The 17,138-nt window shown below is 35.4% G+C and overlaps 1 protein-coding gene across 3 annotated transcripts; it reads left to right on the top strand.

Annotated features, from left to right (window-relative positions):
- The first annotated feature begins 166 nt into the window (after window positions 1–166).
- Window positions 167–15,344, top strand: LOC143445525 (RNA-binding protein Musashi homolog Rbp6-like). 3 transcript variants are annotated; one of them, XR_013113830.1, is made up of 14 exons: window positions 167–324; window positions 490–530; window positions 729–810; window positions 1,909–2,020; window positions 2,261–2,302; window positions 6,787–6,879; window positions 7,704–7,752; window positions 10,554–10,636; window positions 10,731–10,833; window positions 10,973–11,062; window positions 12,224–12,493; window positions 12,795–13,015; window positions 13,111–13,224; window positions 13,391–15,344. XR_013113830.1 is itself a non-coding variant. In XM_076944682.1 (13 exons), exons 1-13 carry the CDS (start codon window positions 269–271, stop codon window positions 13,144–13,146), a joined length of 1,278 nt encoding a protein of 425 aa, XP_076800797.1. In that variant the 5' UTR covers window positions 167–268; the 3' UTR covers window positions 13,147–15,344. The 3 variants fall into 3 exon arrangements, 2 of the variants coding, with proteins under 2 accessions (XP_076800797.1, XP_076800798.1); XM_076944682.1 differs by having other exon boundaries at window positions 13,111–15,344; XM_076944683.1 differs by having other exon boundaries at window positions 168–324; window positions 1,936–2,020; window positions 13,111–15,344.
- The last annotated feature ends 1,794 nt before the right edge of the window (window positions 15,345–17,138 follow it).

The following is a 17,138-nucleotide window of genomic DNA, read 5'->3' as shown; positions in this document are numbered from 1 at the left end:
ACAACCGTTGTTTCAGAGTAGTACGAGAATAATGATGTAGGGAATGTAGTCAATATTCAGTCGTTCTTGCTGGTTTGAATTGCAGAAAGGTTTCGTTGTGTTACTTATGACAGAATCATAGGATATGCTTATTTTCTTAGCATACTTGCCCTATACAGAAAAACCTAGGTGTACCAACCTTCGTTTCCATTTCGGTTGCTTTATCAACAGTCAACTTTTCTGTATTCACTAAGTTCAGTAAAGTCTGGAAGTAAACGTTTTTTCTGAAATGACATCTGATATAACTTTGGCTTCGGATGTGGGAGATGGAACACTCGATACTGGGTATGATTTACAAAGAGTAATACTACTGTAAGGCTGCTTTCTATTCCATGCCGAAGAAAGATATGCTTACTACTTGCAAATCATTGCGTTAAGCAAACCCCAGCTTTTTTACATTAATCCAGTATTGTTGTTAGTTCACTAAGTTTTTGATTGTTCTTTTTCTAGAAAAATGTTTATTGGTGGGCTAAGCTGGCATACCACCACAGGTTAGTTTATTATTGAGATACTATAAAATCGGTAGTCATATATGTTAACAGTGCACTCTTGTGTTAAGTTAATAAGCTTTATTAAGTTTAATGACACAATTTGGCGAATCGACGATGTTTCTCTAAACAATACAAAGACAACTCTATGGAACAGATAGTGCGTTGTTATGTTTGATTTATAATCGTTTTTGCTCGCAGATGGTTTAAAAGAGTACTTCAGTAAGTTTGGAGAGGTGTCCGACGCTATGGTTATGCGAGATCCTACCACTAAACGTTCCAGGTGTGTATTTCTATTTGATGGTGCCTGCGTGCTTTTGTGGTTGTTAATGGCATACTCATAACCACGCATCCGCGTTTCAACAACACTTTGGAAACATTTTAACTACAGTCTTCTTACTGTAGTTTGTGACGTGGATTTCACGTAGGCCTGCAGTCATATACTTCGTATTTCATATCGTATTTACCTGAGCAATTTACAGTATGTTAAACAAATCTTATAACGTAGGGAAAAAGCACGATAAATTGATTTGGAATAGGTTTAATTGACAAAAGACTTTCGAAATGTTTACTTGCTTGCCTCTACGACGCTAAAACATAATAGAAAATTGGCTTTGGAATGCAGACCTAATTATATTGGATTAGGTATTTCGTCGCCCTGAATGACACAATTACAGTCGGTCGACGGCGCTAGAGGCATACAAAACAGATTACCAAACCCATACTACTTGAGTTACTCAAAACTTGAATGACTTTGTTTCGGCTTTTCAAAATGAGTTCCTGATGCTCAATTAAACTAACTGTTTTATGTTTCTATGTATTGCCTATCTGATACCAACCGGTTTATTGTGTGCTAGGTAGGCCTAATCAAGAAATGTTTAGAGTTTAACACGCTAGGTGTTCAGAATTCGGGATGTGTCTAATGATTATACTCCTACTGCAATGAATGGTCTTCTCGTAACATGTGATCCGAACATCGCCGCATTTTTTTGTGTTCCCAGATTACTTATAGCTTTACGTCCGAACTTTTCTTGAACACTGAGCTGATGATATACAATATATTTATTTTTTTACTAAATCTTCCTAGCCTAAATTCTTATCTAAGGGAATAATTATTAACGTTTCAGCCAACACCATGAAGTTGCATTATTTAAATAATATGTACCACACCGATGGTTGTCGCTAATAACGCTCACTCTTTATTTTTACATGTTTATTTTTACAATATTTTTATTGTTTTAGTGAAAACGAATTAACACTGAATTAAATAATCTTGCAAATTTATGTATATTAACATTACTAATAGTGTTATTTATCTACTAATATTTCTTATTTGCTTGTATGGTTTGCTCTGCGACATGCCTTGATAATCGCTGTGAAGGCGTGTGCTTTATACTCCTTATGACAGGGGATTCGGATTCGTGACCTACAACGACAGCAAGGATGTGGAAAAAGTTCTAACAAACAATCAACATACACTTGACCAAAAATCGGTAAGTGTTTTTTACCATCCCACACCAATAATGGAATATGTTTGCGCATAAACTAACGAACGAAGATTTCAATTTTAAACAAACAGCGTTATATGTTAGACGCTAACACCGATCCATTTATTGCCACGTAGTATTTAGACGATTACATAAAATAATCTAATATGTAAGTTATATCTGTGTATATAAGTTATACGTACAGCATATAAGGTTGTACAAACCGACCTAAACATTTTTTTGAAGATTGATCCTAAACTTGCGATTCCAAGAAAAGTTCAAGCAAAGGTGAGAATTGATGTTTGAAAAAAATTTATGATTAACTGTATCAGGAATTTTTACACCCGTAAATTAAAGAAATACTTGGTATAAAATATGTACCAAATAATCAGAATAAATTTAAGATACTTTCAAAAGACCGTTTTTGTTACTTTCTAAAATACCTGTAATTGCAGGTAATTTTGTAACTCCATTTTATCCGAAATGTTGTTTATTATGACAATTTTCAAATATACTGTATCATGCTTGTGGCTAAAAAATGGAAACTCATGAAATAACCTTTGTTGCAGTATTGTGTTCACACTTAACAAAGTACAACTCAAACTAAGGTTCCATAGCAAAATGTGTTACAACAATGAAAATATATAAAAGAAGCCAATAAAAATATTAGATCTTATGGAGTGCTTAAAGTTTATTTGGAACTAGTTCAAAATAATTCTGCTTCCTCTTTTCAATCACTTTTAAACTGGTCGAAACTTGTTGCAAATTACTATCAGAGAGCGACGCGAACAGTCAACGATTGAATCATATTTTCTAGTTTGTCCCATAAGGCGTTACATAATTTCCCAAAACATTTCATGTTCCGTACGCAAGGAAAACGCAAAGTCTTACCCAGGTTCGCGCTTAAGCTCTCGCATTAGGTTGCGGTTCAAACAATCTACTAACCCAAGGTTTCACCAAAAACGCTTTTGTTGCTGGTTTTTCGTTTTGCTTGTCTGCAACGTCATCATGGTGATGACGTCTTGATTCTTGCTGCTGCTAGAGGCAAGGCTGCATGCCGAGACTAGCCCATTCCAAATACGTCACTGCAGCCATGACTATAATGTTAATGCAAATAGTATAAAAGTTGTAAGAATAATAACACAGGCAATTTCGATATTTACCTTCGCGTTGTCGCAGACCAACTTAATTGTGACCATTTCGCACTTTTGCCCCACGACCAGTCAGCACCTACAGCTGGTAGAGCTAAACTCGTTGATGATCGCCGACTATATGCTGTAATGAGACTTTCAAGTTGAAATATTTTTCGGTGTTTAGAATGGTTGTATCCTGTCAATCCGCTGTTGTTATGTTACGTTTTATTGTTGTTAATCCTCTTTCTGTTTAGGAATTTGTTTTTAATTGAAACCTTTAGGACGAGTTCTGGTCAGATAACGTTCCAAACGGAGATAATTATGACCATTAAAGGTGATTGATTGTTTACGTTACGGAATGGTTAATGGAGTACTGCACCAATAGCCCAATGTTAGTTGAGCGAATTTGGTCCATGATTTACAGAAATTGACTTTTAACGCTTATTTAGGGATTTTCATGGTGTCCTAAAAATGTTGATGTGTAAGGTTAGTAGTGATACAGTACACTGGAGAAGCGCGAACTAACTGCCATCCTTACTCATGGGTAAACAACGTCGCGTCCCACTTAACTAGGTTTACAGTAGGACTGTGATATTGGTACATGTTTCTTGAGCATATTTTGAAAGATTTATGACCATAGCGACTACATACAGCGGAAAAACATTTCGAAAGGGTCAGAATTCATGCAAAGCCAAAGTAAAACACATATCTTCACTTGACAAATCGCAGGTGTCGTTCTTTCAGTGTAGATTTTATTGTATGCTGGAAAGACGTTGAACAAACACGCCTTGAGTACACAAAGAACGTTCTTATATGTTCTTGCTTTCATGCGCACATGTTGTGTGAATGTAGACGCATACGTTGTGAATACAAATCTCCAAATTAAGCAGATAGGTCTGCGTTTAAATTAATTAATGTTGCTATGGCTAAGCGCACCTACTATACGCCGAACCAAGTGCTTTTGTTGTCGCGAATATTAATCTATGTTTAGACCCATAATCTGCAGAATACATAGTTTTTTTGTCTAACTTTATCAAGTGCAGAAAGAATTCTTTGACTATATGTCTGTATAGTGTATAGGTGTGACGGCGAACGACTTACAACGGTCGTCGCGGACTGTTGTTACACAGTCGGCGCTACGTTTTGTATTTACTCGTTGTAACGCTGGAATGGACCTGAAATCTTTTCTTATCGCTCGCTGGCCCACTCGACTTCGCTTTTTGCCATATTTTGTTCTCCGCTAAGCCACAGTGAAAAGAAGCAAACGGATCCTTGTTTGAATAGGCGCTATATGAATGGAAGCGCCGTTATTATTACGACGCCGTTGTGGGTCAACCAGCCAGCATGAACTCTCTTTCTTGTACATTAGTTGAAACACGCCATACGGATGAAATGACGCGTTGTTATGAACGAAAGAGGGTACAGTGTTTATACAGGATCTAACTGAATCTTATGAAATTTCTTTGGGCAACGTGTAACCTTTTAGTTTACGTATACGAACAGATATATAGAGTTAAAGCACATCAGCATAGCTGAAGTTTGAGCGAGCCTTTATCTCGAACGTATCAGAGATATCTTCGCACTGACACGTGAAACTCAGCAATAGCTGCTCATGCCAGAAGACAGTTAGCAGGACGATGCATCAGCAGAGCACACCTTAGGCTTTTCCTTCACTTGTTGTGGTATACGAGTGTGTAATCATTAAGTTTTACGTATTTTGGCATTACTTAATGGCATTTGCTTGGAGTTGTTTTTGCTTTTCTCGTAAATGAAGTTGTATAGAGCGAATGACGGTCTACGGTTGTTCAACCCTGTCATTAAAAGATAATAAGATTGAGACACGCAAGACTGAAAGTGCGTTTTAAGTCTGTATGGAACAACAATTTACTTTATCTTCTCCTTCTTGGTCACACAAATTTGAAGTTAAATGTAACTGCGACTGTTGATAAGCTTGAAGCAATACCAGTTTACAGTAATCAGTCATAAAAAAACTAAGGACAGCAGCTTGTCCACAACGAAGCGTTTTAGGTTATGTGCTATTTAGTTGTACATATGAATGAGTTGTTTCGACTTTCGTGCTATCGTAAACTTCGGAAATAATTGCCAGTAAAAGGTGAAGAAAGGACATCAAAACAAACAACTTACGACTTGTCTTTATTGGTCAGGCTTCGTCAGTTTACGGTTGTAGTCGGTCAGGCGTAGAGTCAGCGGTGCTTGATGAGCTTATCACTAAAAGCATGATTAGTTTGTTTATATTCGTTAGTCTTTCATACAACAGACCCAGTCAATTGTATTTTTCTTTGAAAACTGGTGAATATCTAGCAACTTCCCTTGCGAATAAAAAAGAACGATTACATCAACTTTTTAAAAAAGGACATTTACGTTTTCATATAAAATTCGCTCATTTGATTTTATACAGGATGACACCAACTTTCTAATTTTGAATTTATGTTTGCAGGTTGATGCTTACATTGCTGTAGTAGTTTGTTTCACGTAGTTTTTGTAGTCAGGTGTAAACAATTCTGTTTGAAGATATAGTAGTTAATCATTTGAAGTAGAATTCAATTTTAAAGGTAATGTCTTTTCCATATGCTAGCAATAGCTATATGTGCTTTAATACTTTTGTTCTTAAGAAACGTTAGTTTGCTCAAAATACTGATCATTGCGCAGAAGCTTTGTCGTAAGGTCTTCTGTTTTCAGTAAAAAAGCGGGATTGGTCACGTTGCACTTAACAGAGTCTTTTAAAATCACAAGTTATTTTATGGTTTTTGGTCGTCTGCATAAATTAAGTAAATGTACGACGATTTAGACCTACTTTTCGTATTTTGTAAGGACACCCCTTTTTGTTATGTGTTTTGTCAGAAGTGTTAGTTTTGGAAAAGCTTAATTTAGTATCCGGGTTTGAAAAGGGTCCAAGTAAACTGGATTTCTCCTTAGAAGACTTATAAAGACGATATGACGAATAAACCAATTTAAGTGGCGTTTGAAAATGGTTACCTGGAAGTAATTTCAATATAAGCAAAGCATAAGATACATTAACAAATCAGCTGAATTAGGTTTCGATCCCCGGCGCTATACACAGGGTTACTTACCTTCGGCCTGGACTCAAAAAGAAGGACAACTAGGAAACGATAGAAGAATACTACCTTAAACAGTGCATAACAGAAGGCAATCAATGTTCCTAAAAATAAAAATCGAAATTTTGGTATCTCTTTGGTACACAATAGTATGCTAAAGGTGTCAAAATGCCCAAAATAGGAACCTCTGCCTAAAAATAAGGACGTTAGTGAAAATAAGGGCGCTTCTTAGAAAAAAGGGCATAAATATTTTCTAAGACACCGACCTTCAAAATAACGACAAATCTTAGAAATAGATGGACGGTATGGCAACCCTGGCTATACAAGTGAACGTAAATCGATAATCTGATAATCATGCGTTTGTACACGAGATTTTCCAGAAAACCTTTTGGATGGTTAATTTAAAAAGTGTTATTCCTCATGCTGAAATATTTTGCCCAGTGCTTAAACTTAATATGTGTATTTAAGCGTCAAACCTTTGGTTAGAGAGTGGTGTGAACGATTACTTTTACTTAGAATAGCAAAGCGAACAATGCTGTGATTAACGGCAAGTGTTTTGCAGATGGTAACCAGAACTAAAAAGATTTTTGTCGGTGGATTGTCCGCAAACACAGTGGTCGAAGATCTTAAGAACTACTTCAGTTCGTACGGAAAGGTTTGTAGTCAATTTTGCGAAATCCAATAAGGCAATATCAGTTTACACTTACAATTGTCATCGTTTATTTTGTTTCGCAACATGTTCGTTTTATCATCAGTTTTTCCGCTAAAGGAACTCACAATGCTAAACTTAAACGGCTTGCTTTTTCAGAGCTTGAAATGAATTGAATTTAAATTTTCTTGTTAATTATAACCTTTTATATATACGGAGGTAATAAAACCCTTCAGTTTTCTATTTCAAAGCCTTTGTGCGCTTTCATCGTTTGATAAAAATTAAAACGTTTCAAATGTTGGTATAGTTGAGCATCATATCAAGAATTGTTATCCGTCGTACAATGGTTTACAAAGATCCGTCTTACCAGTGCTCTTGTGTGTTGAATGAAACAGTTTTTACCAAATTTCATGTTGCTATGTTGTAATCTACATGAATTTTTCATTTCAGTATGTAATTTGGACTATAGTGAATGCGTAATTACAGTCTTAGTCCTTTCCCGTTCAACATCTGAATAAATTATACAAAAAAGCTTGAAAATTTTGGGGTCAAGTAATTCCATGGCGTACAGCACAATTGGATCGTAGCATAACATTATTACTACTTTACTTCAAACGCTTGGGGCAACTGCTGAAAATTGCTGAATTATATCATATTACCGTAAAACCATCGTACTATTTATCAACCAACCATGATTTTGATATTGCGTTTGAAACACTGTTATGTTGTCATGGTTTCAGGCCTCAAGGCCACGTTCCTCGGATCATAGTTATCAGATTTCAAATGATTTAGTGCAACATGCAATAAAATGTAATGTTTCTCACATACAGGTTGAGGATGCAATGCTCATGTTCGACAAGCAAACAAACCGACACAGAGGTAAGATATATGCGATAATGGTTTTGTATTTTGTGTAAACTTATTGACAAGAGTGTCGGGCTGTGTCTTACGTCTTTTCTTGTTTATTTCCCCCTATTTCGAATGATTTTTCAAAACTGTGATGATTTTTTGCCACAGTGGTATCTTCTACGCACTGGACGAGGTACGTAAGTTGGGTCAATCGTAGCCTTACCATTGTAGATCTATAGAGAGTTTGTGTTTATTCAAGCCAGTCAGTGGTAGTCCATTAGAGTGGTATTACGATTTTATGGGCGTAATTAGACAATTATATGAAGTCCACCAAGATTAAATCTTTGGTTTCTCAGAACTCTAAAAAACTTACATTTTCGAACACTTTGGCTTGACTTGAAAAATTGTCAAGATGGACTTGGTATATTTGAATTAGTTACACGTGGATTTTTTTGTACTTACACGTTAGTATGATGATAGCGAATAGATTCAAACGTTTGTCTCTAAAATTTAGCTCTATTTGTTCATGTAGGCTAAAATGTAATTGTAGCCAAAGCCCAAATTTTTGTTAAAAATGAAAGAAAGAAGTGCTGTTTTAATATATAGAGTAATTTCAATTGCGTGGTGCAAAGTTTTGTGCATGTTGAACTCGGTTAGTCTAAGTAGCGTGTTGTAATTTAGTCATTTTCTTAAAGACCTGATAGCTCATATAAGTGTGTATATAGTCCGCAAGACATCTGCGCTAGCGTGGTAAGGTAGTGCTTGCTCCTGTGTCGTGATAATACTTAGCATCATACCTTAGTATTGTGCATCTTGTGCAGTGGCAATGACGAATTAACACAGACTTATTGTAGTAATTCATTCCCGCCTTATTTCACAACATATTACTCCAAACACTTCAGTCAGGTAAAGTACTTTTGCCAGTTAAAATATTGGCCACATCCGTGTTTGTATATCCGGTATCATTTTCGTCCTGTCATGATACAAAACGTTTTCGTGCATGTCCGGGCTCGATTTAGGCTCTCAATGGGTCTATTTTTGTGCTTATTCCAAGTTAAACAATATAGGCCAATTCGGACGTCGAAAGATTGGGCATGTATATGTCGGGAGTGGCGCCTCTAATATTCTTATGTCAAAACGTTTAAGAAAATATTATTTTTCAAAGCTAAATTGTTTTTTTTTAAATTTATTGTACGGCGGATTATAGGTCACTTTGAAGGATGTTTTCACAAATATATGTTTAAAAACTATTTTTGGATTAAAACTTCATTGTCGTTTTACACTGTTTAATTGTCACCCCTGAATACAATGGTAGCAACAATCGATCAGGATTGGTTGTTAAGTGCTTTGAGCACAGTTACTCAAGTGGATTGTAAAATCTACCAAAGGGTTTCACCGTATTTTTCCGTTGAGAACTGCGCGCTCTGATCAATACTTCATTTTAAGTTCTGTTATATTGTACAGAAAATAATCATTTAGAAGTGTACTTAACATCCAGCTGCGCTAGTTAACAACTGGGCACTTGAACATAGCTTGAAATAAGACTATTGATTGAACAGTTCTTTTTCTGTTAGTTAGACGCAAGTCGATAAATAATAATGAACCAAATCTTGCTAACTTTACCATGTGATTTTGCTTATCCATTGAATATAATTGCATGAAAACCGTCAACTATTCTTGATCACCCAAAAAATTGCTTATTTTAGGTATAAAATGTAAAAAATAACAGCTACACATCTTGTAATTATATCACAAATTAAGAAGAATGAATTTGAGGCTATACAAGAGATGGTGCTTTTCTCTTCTTTCATTTCCTGTACTTATCGTGATTATTTTTAATCTTGCGCTTCCGCAGTTAACCGAATTTCACATCATTTTAACAATCATGAAATAATTGCACACCGTAAATTTTTGTCAAACAGCTAACAGGTCAATCTGGTTTCTAGAACTCAGATTATCAAATCCGATTGAGCACTTTGTTCTATTGCTAACGGTACTTTGACAAAGAAAAGGAGCTGCTTTGTAGATGGCCTATTGGAATCCCGTTGTATTAAGGCATGAAAACCTACAAAAATGCCCTGACCTGCCCAACCAGACAAAAGGCCAAAACGTCAATTGTTGATTTAAGGCGTAGGTCCCCCGGAGTGTTTATTCTAATCAATTTATCATCCTCTAACTTTTGTCCGGCTTTTACACTTTTTTGAACAAATGTTATCAAATTCAAGAATCTGTGAATGTAGCGTATAATCTGATCGATCACGTTCTTGTGATTTGAAAAGCTTTTCAAACGAACGTTAATCACTTTCTAAGCCATAAGTGATTTGGGTTATAATTAGTTTGGTCGCTTGACATATGATGGCAATTCTTGCCTCCCCATAAAACGCAGCTACTGTGTGTTTTGTATATTCTTTAATAGTAAGCTTTAAAATAGATTTTACCTTTAAGCAAAAGGTATCTTGCACTGTTAGAATAACGTACAAATCCATCGAATTAAAAAAACATTGACAAATGTCATGCAACTATACTGCACATGCGATATGCTTTTCGCTTGTTTGTGGTCGCCACATAGATGCTTGCAAAGTAACATCTGATGCAGAACTAATCAGAATATATCCTTTCAATTCGAAATAAGCCAGTGCAAAATCCTTTTCACAAGGGTGTAATTTAGAGAAGTAATTGGAATTTAAAACGAGCTACTTTGCTCATTGCTTTGTATTGCACATTTATCTGATATATAGACCGTCAATTTATCTGCGATCTGTTGTAACTTAATTGAGAGCAATTAAACCTCTAATAAGATTTACCACGTTTGGCCTTGTTTTTGTGTGCAGGGTTTGGCTTTGTTACTTTTGACAGCGAAGATCCTGTAGAAAAAGTTTGCGAGATACATTTTCATGAAATAAACAATAAAATGGTGAGCATACGTTATGCTTTGTGAGAAAGTATGCAAGAATCATCTCTTGTATGTGAAACTTCATAGCAATCAGTTATTTTTCGAAAATTTTCAGGTTGAATGCAAGAAAGCACAACCGAAAGAAGTAATGCTTCCAACTTCAGCACGAAGTGCAAGAGCAAGAACTTACCCCTACGATCCAACAGCATACATCATAGGTGAGCTTCGATGAAAATCATGTACGTGTGTATAGTGTATATACCATACATATCCGTTGGTCATAAGCCAACCATCGCCTTTTAAAGTTATCTTTGTCATTTACATCATAAACCTGATTCAACAATGCAAATTTTGTAGCTGCTGGTGTTCCCGGGCTTGCAACGTTCGGCCGTCCAGCTCCAGCAGCATACGCCACTGCTGCATATGCGTCGTATCCCAGTGCCTTAAGTAAGTATGCTGTTCAAAGTAAAAACCCTAGATACACGTAGCTCATACTTATCTGTATTGCAGTGATATATTGTCATGGCTTGATTGGCGCATGATGATATACATAACTAGTGGGCTCTTATATTACGCACTAGAGCAAATTCCTGATTCAATCGAAGTTTTGAGCTTAGAAAATCTACCGCAGTTACGGACAAGCAATTGTTTTAATTATATAGGAAAATGAGTTGAACGTCACAGTACAATTGCTGTGATTTTTGTCATCTACAGTCATTTACAACAAGATTAATTTCTGGAACAATGTATGATTAACACTTTTTAACACTATCCTCACTTTTTAATATTTAATAAATCGATTGAATCAGGTTAAGTGCCGTAACCCTATAAACTTAGCGCATGTAGACAGAAAATATCGTAGTGGAAACTATACGTATGCCACGATATTTTAATATAGATTAGATGGGAAACAACTCGTATATTACTGCATTCCAATGAACACTTGGTAGAAGCTTTAACAACAGTTACGTGTAGTTACTACAGAATTACCAAGGATGTGGCGTGTTTGAATTAAACCAAAAGCTTTTCCATACTATTTTCATTTCTTAAACAACAAAACGCTTACTGCCATAATAGGTTAAAAGAACTCGTCCTTGCTTATAGTTTTATTTTTATAGCTGGTATTAATGGCATAGATGCCGGAATTACTGGTCCTTATTCAAAACTCGTGACGAGCATAAGGTGCTTATGTAGAAGGCGATTTTGATTTAGCAAATGTCCTGTTTCACAAAGCGCAACGCATTAGATTATATGATGCCGCCTTGCTAATCTTCACCGTTTACCGATTGACCTTAATTCGCTAATGAATCACTATAATGTTCCCGATCACAGAACTAATGTTTCAAAATGCAGTGTATTTTTGTAAGCATTAATCACCAAATGTTTTTTAAAAACTAATCATATCGATTAATTAATTATTAAAAACATACCTGCCAAAAACTCCCATATTGCACATGATGCAAACAGAGGTTATGTAAACATTTTGACAATATCAGTCTCGTACGCGTAAGAGTGGTGGTTAACAAAAAAGCGATAAAAGCACAATTCGCTTTCACCTTTGGTTTTGGATGTTGGTAAACTTTATACTTATAGCTCGCTTTCGATTAGGCTTTGTTGATCCGCAAGCAACCCCGGCTGGAGCGACAGCGCTATATCACCCCGGCATTGCCTACGCACCAACCCCGCCACCCGGAACGGCTTCCCTTGCGTATACGCAAGATGCTGCTACGGCAGCAGCCATGGCTGTTGCCCGAGTTGGGATGACTGCGGTCACCCCTGGAACCAGATTGGAAACTCTCAATTCAGCCACACAAGCGACGTTGCCTCAGCTTCCTGTTGCTTCCGCCACCGACCTGAAAAGGGATTTCGTCGCTTCAGGTGTGATGGCCGCTTTTACATCGTTGCCGCAATTTAGGCTTGTTCTTATAACTTTGGGGTTTGCTACTGGTGCAACAAATATTTTTTAGCAGATCAAGTAAATTAAGTAGTGCTGTAGAAACGTTTCTATCACGTAGATGCAAAATGTAACGCCGTAGTAAAGGCATGCTTGACTGATGATACGCCGCTGTTGCTTTACTTACACATTTAGTTGTTGTGATTTGTAACTGCAAGCCAATGTATTTTTAGCGATTGATTTGACAAGTGAGTTTTATAATTTTTGTATTCAATTTTTTTTCAGTTCTTAATAGCTATGCTCACGGAGGCACAGTTCCTGGAATACCCGGTTACCACCCATCGCCGTCTCCAAGCGCTAGGGCATTAGCTGGAGCCACTAATACTGGGGAGCTTATAACTACAGATGCAGCATTTACCCAACATTATGTTGGACAAAACGCTTCCCCACAACCAGCAGTAGCAACAGCTATACCTGGCGGTCTTACAGCTGGTCATTTCGCCTCGGTAAGTACTGTAAATTAAAAACGTATGCTCGTAAGTTGTAATTAATCTTGGACGTTATTGATGTTTTGAAATAATTTATGCTCATTTTCTTCTAGCAAGGTCATCTAATTGCTGGTCTCACGTATCCTTAATCTTGACAAAATATCTAAGTTGAGAGAAAGGGGTCAACTTTGTGCGTGGTTTTTGCCGCTACCGGTTGTACATATCTTGTATGGGAAACATTTTTTATTTTGTTGTATGTCGATCTTTCTTGGTTTATGTTGATTGCGTGGAAGTGCTATTTGCACATAATTATCAAAGAAAATCACGCTTACTCGTTTTTTGTTATCCTACGGTCGTGTTATTGCGTTTAAAATGGTTTCTAAAATTTTGTAGAAACATGTTGCACACTCTGACATCACCAGCCACTGGCTTACTTCGAACAACAATGTTGTTTTGCTTTCGTCACTGTGACGTCATATTTGCAATAAGTTTCACCATACTTCAGATTGCTTCGTAGTTCGTAGATGAACCAAATTGGTAAATTGATACCTACTATATAAAACGTTATAAAAACGATAATTTTACTGTTTGATGGTACATTAGTTGCGGTGAATTAGTACTTTGTTATTTGATGAACTAAATCTGGAAAATATTTAAACGGTTTTATGAACTGTAAATTTTTAAACTCCATTGCGCGCTTATCAGTGGTAAAATTACAAAAAACTACTGTAAATTATTTTATTTAAAATTGTTTACAGTAGCGTTGAATACGATTTTCATCATAGCTTCGACGCTGTTTTCTCAGTGCCGTTATTTCAGGCTGCAGATTAATGCCTAAAAGTTTCATAGGATGTGTAGCAATATGGTTCAAATTTGGGTATAGGTGTCATACAACCTTGACAAAGCGCGATTTTATTTCTTTTTTATTTTAAAGATTGTTTTAAAATATGCGCTAGGTCTTTAAAGAATGAAGTGAAAGATGTTTTGAAATATGACACATACGTGACGTTCTCATCAAACAAAAAATTAATGAATGAAAAATAAAATGTGGCGATGGCTGTGCACGTAATTGCAAAACGCATGTATAGCTTGATCTAACAGGGCTCCAGGATTTGATTTTGTTTCCATGTTTTATAACTTTTCAAGTAAATCGTAGTGTTCCACTGCCGAGTAGCATCTCGGAACTATATGATACAAATCATATCGAAAATTACGCGCAAAAAGCTTCTAAAAGTTTTTATCAAATTTTTTCGGTTTGTTGTTTTGTGCTGTTACAACGTTTGTTACTTGTATTCTCTATCGTACGTGGACGTTATTTTCTGTACTTTATTTTCTGTACTGCGTTAAGAATTAATGTTGTAAGTTATTTTCACATCATTAAGACAATCTTAATTTGCCACAGTTTTGCATATTGTCACTTGTTTTAGCTCCTGGAACGAGTGTACTGAAAATGTACGCAGGAAATGAGTATAAAAACTAGAAATGGCTTTTTTGCGTTTTTTTTAATAGCACAATCAGTGTCTTAGTACTGACGTGTTGTGATTAAACCTCATAACATACTGTGCATGTTTCTACTAACAATGTAGTTCAGTAGAGGGCGCTATTAGTTGCTACAAGTTTTCTAACAACAATTTAGGCTCAAGGAAGTTGATATTGATATAATAACATGTAGTTTCTTATTTTGTATATTACGGCGCGTAGGTATTGTGGTGATGCATGAAACTTACCACAATGTATTTTGTACTCTGTTTGGAGCACTGTGTTAAGGTATAGGGCTTACAACATTTCTTCACTTAACGCTTATGTACGGTGATTGTAGTGGTGCATTTTGTAAATATATTTTGCTTGCTTTGTCATTACCGTCGGAGTAAATGCTAACCGTATAAGATCTGCAAATATCGGATGGTGCAAGCTGAAACCACTTCAACTGTTTCCGAATTTCGGCTTAAAATTCGATACTTTGCATCAGCACGTACTATCATGCGTTCTTTGCTGTGTGGTCTTTTTTGTGTATATAATTTTTTGATCGACGTGTATATTTACCTTAAATAACTGTACGTTTTACCTGGAAAGCTATGAAAACAATCCTTAAGCTATAATGGATAGAAGAGTCCAAAAGATAGTACGTTGTATTACGTATGTTTGTTTTAATGCACGCCCTGTGTACCTTTTATTAGATTAGTTGGGTAGAGTAGCACTCAAAACAGTGCAATGATTTTCAGATTTTGTTTTAACACAAAAACGTGTTGTAACAACGCGAATGTTCTTTCGTTCTCTCGTTCCTTGCTTTTTGGCATTCTTACATCTTATTTGGAGTTTCTGAAAAATAAATAATTTTTTAACGTGATTGTTGTCAAGTTTTAAATGATTTACTAATTGATAGAATTTACGTCTGATACTGTCTGAAATGTAAAGAAAACAATGTTTAAGTTTTTTTAATTTGCTATAGTGAAGGGTTCTTTTATGAATATGAGAAAACAACATAGATTTTTAGAAATAGTTTTATACTATTAAAAGTTTCTTTTTGGGCCTCTACTCTCTTCTTTAGTTTTGTCGGAACTGAGGAAAATGTAAGATACTCCAACCCGAATTAAACTTCAGTCTTACAAAAGACAAAAACAGAGTAAAACCAAGAAGTAGGACAAATAAAAACAATATACTTGAAGTGAGGGGCATTATGTAGGAATAGTTAGACTTAATAATTCAATTTTGTAGTTAATCGGCGATTGCTAAATAATTTTAAAATATAGATTAGCAAATGACGCGGTTAGAACTTCATTAATCGGCCTTTACAAAACTTTTTACAACGAATACATTTTCAACATTTTTATAACAAACTGGCTTATTTAGGACTTAATATATCGGTAGCTAATTGCTTACTATTGGCCGATATTTTATTCGATTAATGGGCAGTGTATATACCCGCTTGTTACCAGCTGATTAGGCTTTAAAAAAGTAACTTTTTATAAAAACATTGCATATCTATATTTTATAAAAACTAGATTTATAAAAAACTTTTATAAAAATTTTAGTGATTGCTGATTACCACTTAATCGACCTAAACAGGCTGAGCGACTGCCTCTAAAATAATTAAATCAACTTTTTAAGAACAGAATGACAATATATGTGTCTTAACAATTTTTTACAATGGTCAATTATTAAAGCTGATTTTTCGACGAAAAAACGACACCAATTGATCGAAATGAACAAACAATAGCACTATTTTCCGATTATATGAGATCAATTTAGCATATTTATATTTTTATATATGTTTTTTTAATTTTTATTAACGTTTTTTCGTTGTATATAAGTTAATTCGAATTTTTGTTTAATATTTATTTGTGAAAACTATTTTATTCAACATGTATTTTTTCTTAATTAACCTGAATTTATGGAAAGGTTGAGAAAAATTTTAGAAGTTCTAAATGTATTTCTATTGATTTATTTCAATATTCATTACTTTTTCAAACTTACATGATTTTATTTCGAGTTATTAATTCATTCAAATTTATACTAACTTTCATAGATTTATTTGAAATCATGGCGTTTACGACAGGTAACAAGTGGTTTGACAGGTACACCACTTAAATTGCGAATAAAGAACTGACCAGCTTCACTCTGGTGTTTGATATTCTTTTTCGAAGCATTTTCAGTACATGCCCAATATAAAGTTACACCTTGAATCAAAAAGCAGAAATAGTGAATGGGACAATAGCTGCCGATAAATATAACTGAAATATTGTGAAAATTGGCTATCAAATACTTTAAAAGAAGCTACTATTAATTGCAAAGGCAATCTCAAAGTAATCATTTCAGAATGTGATGGTGCAACTCTCATCCTACGAAGTGGCGTTGATTTTCTTTATTCAGTAAAGCTGGACAGTGATCTTTCCACAATTTCAGTCCATCGTTTATCCGTATAGGAGCTTCACTTGTCCGCCTTGAGTTCCTAAACAAGGCTCTCCTATACGACAACTATACAAAAATGTGTCTCAACTTTTCTTTTATCCTAATTTCTTCAACTCTTTTTTGTGTCGCTCGAAACGTTTTTCACCGACTCATTGTAACACCAGGGATTTTTTCACGGATTTGTTGTTCCACCACCAGGGGGAAGATACATTCCATGGTCATGGTGTTTAGA

This window comes from Clavelina lepadiformis, chromosome 2, assembly GCF_947623445.1.
Source record: "Clavelina lepadiformis chromosome 2, kaClaLepa1.1, whole genome shotgun sequence".
Classification (NCBI taxonomy): domain Eukaryota; kingdom Metazoa; phylum Chordata; class Ascidiacea; order Aplousobranchia; family Clavelinidae; genus Clavelina; species Clavelina lepadiformis.
The sequence above is the reverse complement of the archived record's forward strand: the minus strand, read 5'-3'. Positions and strand labels throughout refer to the sequence as shown.